Genomic DNA, 12167 nt, shown 5'->3' on the forward strand with positions numbered 1-12167 from the left:
ACTATTCAACCAAAGGCTGTATGGATGACCACTTGATAGGCATATAGTATGGAGTATTCTTATTCAGACAATGGCTAAAAGAGACTTTGAGATTACTTTGAACTCTTAGATCTTCTGCATGTAGTAGAATAAGAACATTAGCATTAAAGTTGGAATTACTGAGGGTGGGTGAAACACATAGGCCAGTTTAGATATCTAGTTAGAAGCTAATTTAATATCCACAAGGCAGCTAGGTGATGCAGTAGTTAGAGCATCAGGTCTGGATTCAAGAAGACCTGAGTTCAAATCTAATCTTGGCCATTTATTAGCTGTATGACCCTGAACAAATCACATAATCCTGTTTGCCTCAGTTTCTTCATTTGTAAAATGATCTGGAGAAGGAAATGGAAAGCCACTCTGGTATTACTACCAAGAAAACCTCAAATGAGGTCACAGAGAGTTGGACAGGACCAAACAACAACAACAACATGTCACTGGAAATGAGCTTTTATGGCTCAAAGGCCAGGCATATCAGAGCTTTTCTTTTAATCTCTATAAGATAACTGAGCAACATTTCAGATGTGTTAAGTTATTGAAGTTAACACCATAGCAAAGAAGTGAAAATACTAGATGCATTTAAAGAAAATGTGTTAGTCTGGGTGAGTTACAATCACTATGGAAACTACAACATTTTTCTAATTTAAAACAACACAAAGTAATAAATCCATGAGAGTTAAAAAAAACAAGAATAATATTCCATTACTGTTTTTGAGTTGTTGAAAAAACAACTTAAGCATAATCCTGAAAGTATAAGATCAATTAAACATTTATGAAATGGTTATTATATTTGAGATAGTATACATGGTATTGGGAATACAAGACAAAAACAAAACCATTTTTGTTCCCAAGAAGCTTACAACTTATGGCAGTGGTGGTGGTAGAGAAAATATGATATGTATGCAGATAAGAAAACACAAAATGATTTTGAAAAGAAAAAAAATGGTTGTCACAAAATAATATCAACATACTAAACGAAATGAACATTTATGTGAATATTAAATAAAATGAACATACTAAAACTTACACATCTAGATGGTAATTTTCTTAAGAGTCCATATGTTAATAGTTACTGCTTTATGAGTCTATATAATAATAATAATTCATGTTTATATGTTGTCTTAGAGTATGCAAAGTATTTTACATATAATAACTCACTTGATTCTCAAAACAACTTTTCAGTGGCAGATGATATTATCATGGTTAATAGTTTACCAATTTGGCATTAAGATCACACAATACATAGGCCCCAGGCCTAGAATCAGAAAGAGTCATTTTCCTGAGTTCAATTCTGGCCTCAGATACTTGTTACTTGGGTAATCCTGGGCAAATCATTTAACCCTGTTTGTTTCCATTTTTGTAAAATGAGCTAGAAAAGAAAATGGCAAACCACATAAAGAGTTGGATACAACTGAAACTATTGAATAACAACAATTTAATCAATTAGAATATTGATTTCAGAGAGATGAAGTGACTCACAAGGTAGTCATATAGTTGGTAAATATCTGAAGTGATGGCCCTTCCCAATCCCATATGTGTCATAACACAGACTTAGGAAGGTTCAGAATAATAAGAGCTAATGTAATGAAACATGGAACATGCAACAAGGCAAAACAAAACAAAACAAGCCAACTTTATTAACAAGCCATACTTAGAATAAGAAGGGCAGTTAGGGAGAATTGTGGAAACAGATCAGGTCCACTGGGATCTGGATAGATCAGGAATATTCTTGTTCCTTGAAGGGGATTGGGGCACTTTTCCACTAAACCAGAGTGACTTTTTCTAGTTTTTTTATAGGAGTATAGCAGGAGCAGGCATTGGGGAAAAGAAACAAGAGACTGGACTTAGGGACTAGAAAGACTCCTGGGAAATTGGTGGCTAGTTGATATTTAAAGTTCCAGCTGGCTGCTTATGGGAAAGGGTCTTTAGGCTATTACTGCTAGCCTTACTCTGACAGAATAACTCAAGGGGCTTTTGAGCTTTGTCCTTTGGCCCTTTGGGGAGTGGGAAGGAAGAATTCTCCCTTTAGTCAGATGAGGAGTGGGTATTGCTGGGGTCTTCACAGATTTGAACCCAGGACTTCTTGATTTTAAGTCTTATACTCTGACCACTATTTAGCCATTGCTCAACACAGTTTTGGGAATCATTTCTTCTTTGGGTATTGTTTTCACAGCTAAATTTATAAGGCATGTAAGAAAATTAGTATAATTTCTTTAACATCATATCTCATTTTTTGAGAAATAAAATTATTCCCCTCTTGTTTGCTAAATTTGGCTTTATCGAATGACTTTTGGTTGTGCCTAAATTTTAGTTCAGTCTCAAAGGACAAAACTTTGACACCAATGGGGATATTCAAAAAGAATGAAACACAGTGTTAGCTAGTTTCCCAAGATATGGAATTCTATAAATAGTCTGAGGAATGACAGAACATTAGAATGAGTGAACAGCCTGGGTGCTGCTTTGGAGAAGGTTAATATTTACTTGCCTTTTCTAAGTTTGGGTCATTTTGTTTAAAAAAATTAACCACAGTTCATATGCTATAAATTAACTGGGTAAGCTCTTGAGCACAAAAAATGATGGGTATAAATAAATGGTTAATTTAGCTATATTGGGCTTCATATCAACTAAACTTATGATTTATGATTATTAAATCATTTAGTCTGACTATACTTGAATAATCATGTTATATGAGCTTTTAAGAGTCATGTCATTCTAATTATATATACATAATTTTTTCTTTAATACATTTTGGGGATAAATTGTTTGCAAGTGCATTCTTATTCTTCCTTTCTATGGCTCCCATTCCTAGACACTTTTCCTCTTTTCTTTCATTTATAGTACAATGAACTAAATCTTACCCAAATTATAAATAAGACATTGGTGTACACTGAACCATTCTTCTAATTCCTCTGCTTCTTACCTAAGAACCAACAAGAGTCAAGAAGAAGAAAAATAGGGATAAAATTCCTTGTAACTTTCAGGCACTTTGGTTCCTATGTTTTTTTCCTGGCATGGGAATGGAGATAGAAAAACATGACAGAAAGACAAAAAAATTGCAAGCTGGAGACTCTCTCCATGCCAGAGGAAGGAAGGATGCAAACATTTATTAACAACCCTGGGAGGTAAGAGTTATTATTATCCCTATATATAGTCAAGGAAATTGGTAGCAGACAGTAGTTAAGCGACCTTTCCAAAGTCCTAAAGCTAAAAAAAAATCTGAGGCTGGATTTGAATTCTGTTTTTCCTTATTCCAGGTTCAGTATTTAATCAGGAAATAGCATTTACATTTTAATTCAATGGGGGTCGGGTATGAAAACTGTAATTTCAAGGGGGTTGTGGGGTCATGGAACTCCTGCTGATGCAAAACTGTAACGTTTTTGTTTTAAAGAGAGAATGGAGGAGGTAGGGAGGGTTTGGCTCTAAGAGATTAAGTCATTTATTTGAACATGATCATAAGACCAATGAATCTGAACTCTCAGATTTGGTCTGAATTCAGATATTTTCAGTTACATCTGGCCCTTTGTGACCCCATTTGGTTTTTGTGGTTGTTTTTTTGTTTTGGTTTGGTTTGGTTTTTGGTAAAGATACTGGAGGAATTTGTCATTTCCTTCTCTAGCTCGTTTTACAGGTGAAGAAATTGAGGCAAATAGAGTTAAGTGACCTGCTCAGAATCACACAGCTAGTAAATATCTGAGGGTAGATTTGAAGTCTGGATGATGACTCTTCTTGATTCTAAGTCCAGTAATCTATCTACCTATTGCATCACTTAAGCTATCCAATGAATCTGATGCAAGTCTTAAATTCAAGTTGTCTTGTCTCCGAGGACAGCTCTTTATCCATTCCTATAAACACGAATACTTACATTTTCTTAAGTTAGTAGGTGTATATAATGGTTTTTTTGTTTTGTTTTGTTTTTTTGCAAAGGCAATTGGGGTTACACAGCTAATAACTGTTATTTATCTGAGGCTGGAGTTGAATTCAGGTCCTTCTGACTTCAGAGCTTTATCTACTCTATATCCTGGGCTCTTATCTACTGTGCCATTTAGCTGCTCCTTCCATAATGATTTTTTAACTTGTGCTCTCTGTGATTTATTTTGTTCATTTATAAAATGGAGATAACAACATTTGACTGTCCTTTTTCCCTTTCCCCTTCTCCAATAGTGACTTTATTCCATACTTTTTTCTTCTATCCATTTAAGTTTAAAAAAAAATGCTGGCTATTTTTTTCTTCTCTCCACTTCTCCCAGCTATTCCCAGGAAGAATCTATTAAATTCAATGAACACTAAGATGCTGAATTTCCTAGACTCCTTTCAGGATCTCCATTAGGGTCAAATCTCCACAATGTACCCACTGAAAAATTTGATTCTACCCCTGGAACTTCCAAGGCCTGGACCTCCAGAGTACCTTTCACCACATCTCCAAGCATGTCATTGCTTGAGTAACACTGCTTAACCCCATACTTTCCAGTTCTCCTGTATGTGTTGACCTCCATTATTAGAAAGATCCTTGAGGGCAGGGACTTTATTATATACTTTATTGTATCTGAAGTACTAAGTAGAACTAAGGCACAGAGAAAGAAATTAAATGTCTTATCTCTCTAGCAATCTCAGATACAAATGGCAGACAAAAGCCACATCTGTCAATACAATACAAAGATTTCACTGGTCTGTCAATGCCTAAAAGCTACAGCTTAGATCCCTCTAGATTGTTCTAAACTTTTGTCAGAGAGAAGGGTTTTTTGGTTTGTTTATTTTTGAATGGAGGTTCTTGTGGCTTCAGGGTTCATCGGCTAGATGGTATAGTGGATAGAGTACCAGGTCTGAAGTCAGAAAACTCAAATTCCTGAATACAAATCCAGCCTCAGACATGTATTAACTAACTGTATGATCCTGGCAGGTCATTTAACAATGTTTTTGACTTATATGTAAAATGAGCTGGAGAAATGGCAAACCAATCTAGTATCCTTGCCAAGAAATGCACTCAAATGGGATCATGAAGAGTTGGACTTGACTAAAATAACTGAACAGTGAGTGTTTTGTAAGTCCATTAAAATCATAACACAGAGTAACCAATAGAGCAGGATTTGGAATACATGTTTTAATTCTCATTTCAATTCTCTTCCCATGCACTACATTCTAAGAGGCAATTAAAGAAGTACCTCTGAAAGTTTATCATTTTCAAAGGAAACACTAGAGGGGATAAGAAGACCCATTTTCCCAGTTTTTGTATACACAAAACCAAATTGGTTGCCTGGAAGTGACCATTCTTTTCCAGGTCCCCAACAACTCCTCTGTGACACTATCCTAGGAAGAATATCTGCCTGTAGCTGGGCTCTGCTATGCAGTCTGACACATTCCTGATGCTGGCATTCTCTGCTGAGGAGAAACCTGGCACTAATGTGATGTGCTGTAGATAGGGAAGAACAGTCTCTGGCAACAGGAGTGTATGGAGCAGCTTGGGCACCACAGGCCCAAACTGTTCTTGGCTCCAACTCTGGCTCTCTTATCGACTTTTCCAAAAGCCTGGGAGCATTTGAGGATTCCTTTCTCTTATGCTAGAGCTATGCACGCAGGATGCCTTCTCTTTGAGATTAGTATAAGAGGAAACAGCTGAAATCTGAGCCACTGAAGTGGATGGCAGCATTTCAAGCAACTTCTTAGACAGGAATATCAAGGTTATGCTCAGGTGTGATGACTAGACAACTTGGCAAGGGCTGATTGGCTGGCTTGTGTTATATTCCTACATCCTGACCTCCTTGATGTATCCTAGGGCAAAGTGTTTTTCAATAATAATCTAGCCACCTAGTGTTGGGATGATTATTCTTTTCTTATTGAGCTAGCCTCAATTGGCTTGCTGTTGCACATTCTCTCTCTCTTCCCCTTTTCCCTCTCCTCCCTCTACCTTTCTCTTTCCCTCCCTTCATAGTTTCTCTCCTTTTCCTTCTTTCCTTCCATCTTCTCATTAACTTTTTAAATTGCCATCTTTATATTTACACATTTAATTCCAGAGGGACTGTTGTGGAGAGTGGGTTCCCTTATTCTCTTCAAGGGGCTTCCGCTGGTTCCATATATCTCCTATTTAGCTCCATTCAGCTTTTCAGGATGAAGTCTTCTATGTTAATGTCAATGCCAAGATCATCCACTACCAGTTATCCTGTCTTTTGTCCAGCCACTGAACTTCAATGACTCAGGAAAAGATAGTGAGGCTGTTGACTTTGTGCAACTCTGCCTCACTTAACACCCATGATGTCACTGGTCTTCTTTGAAAGTGAAGGATGAACAACCCTAAATTTACCAGTGAAACTACTCCTTCCCCTTCAAGTCAATTTTAATGGCAAAATCCATCAGGTACAATCCCTTACCTACTAAAGTCACTGGGCAAGCTACTAGCATGATACCTAAGGACAGAAAACTTAAATGGTGCAAATATTCCTTATTGTTGTTATTTTAATTAATTAGTTATGTCTGATTCTTCATGACCCCATTTGGGGTTTTCTTGACAAAGATACTAGATTTGCTATTTCCTTCTCCAGCTCATTTTATAGATGAAGAACCTGAGGCAAACAGAATTAAGTGATTCCCCCAGGTTCACACAGCCAGTAAGTGTCTGAGGTCATATTTGTACTCTGGATCCAGTATTCTATCCACTGCTTTACCTAACTACCTGAATATTCCTTGGCATTGTTTAAAAAAACAAAGAAACAGGTCAGTGGTTTTATGACCACAATTGGGAACAGAGTGCAGGACTATAGATATACTCCTGGGACCTTGTGAATGCAAATGAAAATGTATGGCAGCTGAGTTGCTGAGAATTGTGAATCATTTGGCGAGTTCAGAAATCCTAGGGGAGAAAGAAAGCACTATGTTTTCCTGTAAACTGAGAAAAATCATTTTTTCCCTCAATTAGGAACAGCTGACTTTCTAGTATTTGTCTAAAGGAAAGATATACCAAACAATGTCATACAACTAAAAAAGAAAAGTTCCAAGTTATTATTTATCATTGCTAGAGGACTACCTCCTAATTACATTTTTAAGTATATATTTTGTCATCTATTCATTAAGGTCCACATGTAAAAACTGGTAAGAGCTGCACAGCTACAAAGACAATTTTGATGTTAAGGAATGCAAAGATATATGAAATATTTTTATTATGTTAAAATGAAAGTGAAATGAAAATATATGGAATTTGAATATTAAGAATTTATTAGTTTGTTTCTGATATTCATTAAAGTTTTAAAAATTAATTTTTAAAAACACCCTTAGGAAGGAATGTTTCTATACTTGTGTAGCTCTCACTTTGCCAATATCCTGATGAGAAGACTGGTTTATAGATGGTTGGGTTTCTCCACATGGGTTTAGACAAACAGCAAGATCCTGTTTAGTGTAAATAATGAGTCTCATGAAATGGTCTCATGTATTCAAATTTGCACAATTCAAAGTCATAATTATCCAAAATAGGGTAAGTAGTTATAGCCCAATAGAGATATGAAATTCATACACATACACATATATTATATGTAGAAAGAAAAAAAGAAAAGAAAAGTAAGGAAAGAAAGGAAGGGAAGAAAGAAAAAAGAAAAAAGAAGGAAGAAGGAAGGAAATAGAAAGGAATGAAATAGAAATGAAGGAAGGAATGAGGGAAGAAAGGATGGAAGAAAGAAAAAAGGAAGGAAAGAAGGATGGAAGGAAGAAAGGGTAGACTAGGTTAAACTAGTTTCATAAATGTATTTAGATGGATAAATAGATGGTCTGGTTATACTGGCTTCATATATATATATATATATATATATACATATATAAACACATATTTATATATACATATACACACAATACATAGATAAGCCTTCTTACTCTTTACCATAAAAAAATGTAATGATAATTTCAGGACTTGGTCACATTTTTAAGTAAAGATCACATTGTCAGAATAGCTTTAACTTTTAAAAATTCTCCTCTCTTCAATCCTCCTTCCTCAGTTTTTTCTATATTAGTTTCCAGTTGCTACCCTATTCTGTAGGTCATGAGTATTTTAGGATGATTCCTACTTACCTGTGACAACACTGGGTATTTTGGACAGAAAACTCTTTACTGTCCTGATGGGTACCCCACCTGTCTTATCATCTTGCATCTTTGTAATGATATCTTCAATCTGTAAAGGAACAATAAGAAGAGTTTTAATTTCTTGGTCTATACAAATTCAGAGCCATATTGTACCCACATAAGAATAAATATATGAATTTGGACGGCAATTTTAGATACATCCCAAAGTTTCCATTCACTTAATCAACTAACAAATATTTATTGAGAGTCTTTTACATGTACATCATTGTGCTAGGAACAAAAAGGAAAGAGATATAGCCCCATGAGAAAATTAAATGCAAATGCCTGTATAAATAAATGGAGAATTACAAAAGTGATTGGCATATTTGTGGATATATGTGACGGAAGATATATTGTGTAATGAAGTGGTTCTTCTTTCCCAAATTGGAGTTATTTGTATTACAATATGAATGTCTACTTAAAAGCACTAAATTTTTTTTCCTGCCTTTAAATTTTTTCTCAATAGTATTTTAGTTTTTCAAGTGCATATAAAGATAGTTTTCAGCATTCATTTTTGCAAAACTTTGTGTTTTGCAGTTTTTCTCCCTCCCTTTCTCACCTTCCTCCTCCTCAAGACAACAAACAATCTGATAAAGATTAAATATGTGCTAACTAAAGGTACTAAATTATAAAACATAATAGGATATCTTGTCAAAAACTTGGTGATAATATAGTATGCACATTTCTGGGACCATGGAAGCCACAGTTATATTCCAGGTCTGACTTCTTATCCCACCTAGTCAATAAAATCTAATGGCTCTCCATCACTTCTAAAACAAAATAAACCCCCTTTTGGCAACCAAAGTCTTTCATAGCCCATTCCAACTTTTTCTAGTTTTTTTTTTACATCTATCTGCCAACACACTCTTTGTTCTAGTGATATTGGCCTCCCGCCCATTTCAAGAACAACACTGAAATTCTGGGATCCTTTCCTGTGGATGTCCCTCATACCTCGAACACTCCTCATCTCTCAGTCATGATTCCTCTGGCTTCAAATTCCAATTAAATTGAAATTCCTACCTTCTACAGAAAGTCTTTCTTGATCCTTTTTTATTCTAGTGTATTCCCTCTGCTGATTATATCTTCCTGTATACAGCTTGTTGGTACCTATTTGCTTGCTTGCTGTCTTTCCCATTAGATTGTGAGCTCCATGAAAATAGAACCCTCCCTGTATCCCCAGTATTTACCATAGTGACTAATACTTAGTAATGCTTATTGTTGTATTGCCATTTCAGTTGAGTCTAATTCTTTATGACCCTATTTGAGGTTTTCTTGGCAAAGAAGCTGGAGTGGTTTGCCCTTTCCTACTCTAGCTCATTTTATACATGAGGAAACTGAGGCAAACAGTGCTAAGTGACTTGCCCAAGGTCACACAACTAATACATGTTTGAGGTAATAATTGACTGTTTTATTAAAGCTTTTTATTTTCAAAATATATGGAGAGACAGTTTTCAGCATTCAGCCTTGCAAAATCTTGTGTTCCAATTTTTTTCACTCCCTTCCCCTCCTCCTCTCCCCTCTCCCCTAAATGGCAAGTGATCCAATATATGTTAAACATGTACAATTCTTCTATACATATTTCTATAATTATCATGTTTCACAAGAAAAATCAGATCAAAAAGGAAAAAAATGAGAAAGAAAAAAAAACACAAGCAAACAACAAGAAGTGAAAATACTACATTGTGATTCATATTTAGTCCTCACAGTCCTCTCTGGGTGCAGATGGCTCTTTCCATCACAAGACTATTGGAATTGACCTGAATCACCTTGCTGTAGAAAAGAGCCACATCCATCAGAAGTGATCATCACATAATCTTGTTGTTGCTGTGTACAATATTCTCTTGGTTCTACTCACTTCACTTAGCATCAGTTCATGTAAGTCTCTCCAAGCTTTTCTGAAATCATCTCGCTGATTTTTTTAATATAAATCAATAGTATTCCATAACATTTATATACCACAATTTACCCAGCCATTCTTCAACTGATGGGCATCCCCTCAATTTCCAGTTTCTGGCCACTACAAAAAGGACTGCCACAAACATTCTTGCACATACAGGTCCCTTTCCCTCCTTTAAGATCTCTTTGGGATATAATCCCAGTAGAAACATTACTGGATCAAAGGGTATGCACAGTTTGATAACTTTTTGAGCATAGTTCCAAATTGCTCTCCAGAATGGTTGGATCTGTTCACAACTCCACCAACAATGTATCAATGTCCCAGTTTTCCCACATCCCCTTCAACATTCATCATTATTTTTTCCTGTCTTCTTAGCCAATCCAAGACATATGTAGTGGTAGTGAATTCAGAATTGAACTCTCAAAGATGTTTTCCGGACTCCAGGCCCAACACTTAATCATTGTGCATTAGCATCTAGTTATAGATGCTGCCAGTAAATGCTTATTAACTAACATTCAGATAACAGAGATGGAATTAGGAGGGTAAAACACAAAAAGAACATAATGGGAAAAGTAAGATAAAGATAATATCTGAGTCCTGAAGAGTGCGGTAAGGATGATCTACCATGACTTAGGATGAATAACAGAACAGAAATAAGGTTCAAAGCTGGGGACATTTCTCGGAGACTAAGCCAGCATGAGCCATTAGATAATGAGTAGTTCTATACAATAGAGAGAAGCACTCTCTAGGAAGAGGACATTGGTATATAAGGAAGGGGAAGCAAGATTTCACTAAATTTTATTATAAACATATTTCCATATTTGTCATGTTATGTAAAAAAAATTAGCTCAAAAGGGAGAAAACATAAGAAAGAAACAGCCAACAAACAAAAAAGTGGAAATACTATGCTTTAAAACACATTCAGTCTCAATAGCTGTCTCTCTGGATGTGATGTCTGTTGAAATTGTCTTGAATCTGTGTTGCTAAGAAGAGACAAGTCCATTACAGCTGATAATCATGTGATCTTGTTACTGTGTACAGTGTTTTCTTGGCTTTGCTTGCTTCATTCAGTATCAGCATCAGTTCAAGTAAGTCTTTTCAGGTGATCTCACCAAATTTTAATATGCAGAGGTTATCCTTTGGCTAGGCTACAAATTCCATACTGAATTTGAATCACTAAATGTTGAATTGGTAGAGGCTAATTTCTGATGTGGGAAAGATGAAGTTTATATCTGATCCACTAAGATAGCTGTGAACCTGCCTTTTGGGGGAGGGTTGTCAGCAGAAGAGGAAAGGAGAGGAACTCTGAAGTATCACTCCTCTTTCTCCTAACCATGAAATGTTAAAACATTAGAATGGACTCTGTGTCCTGTTTTCAGATACAGTGAAAGAATTTTAGAGTTGGGAGGAACTTAGCAGGTAACTAAGAGTTCAACCCCAGCATTTTGTTCATGGAGATACTGAGAATCAGAGATATAAAAATCAGTTGTCTAAAATCACAGTAAGAATCAGTAATAGACTGAAGAAAAGGGGAGGATGCAGAATGAGAAATAATTAAGCAGGGAAATTACACTCCCATTCTGGGGCAGCTAGATTGGTCAGTGGATAGAATGCAAGGTCTGGTGTAAGGAAGACCTGAGTTCAAATGAGGCTTCAGAAACACACTAGCTGTGTGAACGTGGGCAGGTCATTTATCCCTGTTTGCCCCAGTTTCCTTATCTGTAAAAATGAGCTGGAATAGGAAATAGTAAACCAATCCAGTATCTTCACTAAGAAAATCACAATTTAGGTTAGTAAGAGTCAGATATGATTGAACAACATATTCCTTAAGTGGTATGGTAAACAAGAAATATCCACAGTGAACAGAATAGGATCATTACATTGGCTCAGGCAATCTGAACTGTTGGGACAGCTTTCAAAGTGGCAAAAAATACTACATAGCAGACAAAGCCTTTCCAAAGGCAAACCAGGTTCTGTCATGTAAGAAGAAAATGCCAATAACTTGTTTAAATTAGCTAAACCATTAAATATTTTTGCCATTTTTAAAGCACCTTTACAAATCATTTAATTTGTTCTTTCCAACAATCAATGAGGTAGGTAAAGAAGAAAATAAGAATTTATCCATACACAATATTTG

At 35.8% G+C, this 12167-nt stretch overlaps 1 protein-coding gene across 2 annotated transcripts in view; it reads right to left on the reverse strand.

Moving 5' to 3' along the window:
- Positions 1–12167, reverse strand: part of RGS6 (regulator of G protein signaling 6) — a 657670-nt gene that overhangs the window by 212181 nt on the left and 433322 nt on the right. For both annotated transcript variants that reach the window (XM_074290125.1, XM_074290124.1), the window contains exon 3: positions 8083–8182. In XM_074290125.1, coding sequence (XP_074146226.1) covers positions 8083–8182 — 100 coding nt within the window. The remainder of the gene's footprint in view (positions 1–8082; positions 8183–12167) is intronic.

Source organism: Sminthopsis crassicaudata, chromosome 2, assembly GCF_048593235.1.
Source record: "Sminthopsis crassicaudata isolate SCR6 chromosome 2, ASM4859323v1, whole genome shotgun sequence".
NCBI classification, from domain to species: domain Eukaryota; kingdom Metazoa; phylum Chordata; class Mammalia; order Dasyuromorphia; family Dasyuridae; genus Sminthopsis; species Sminthopsis crassicaudata.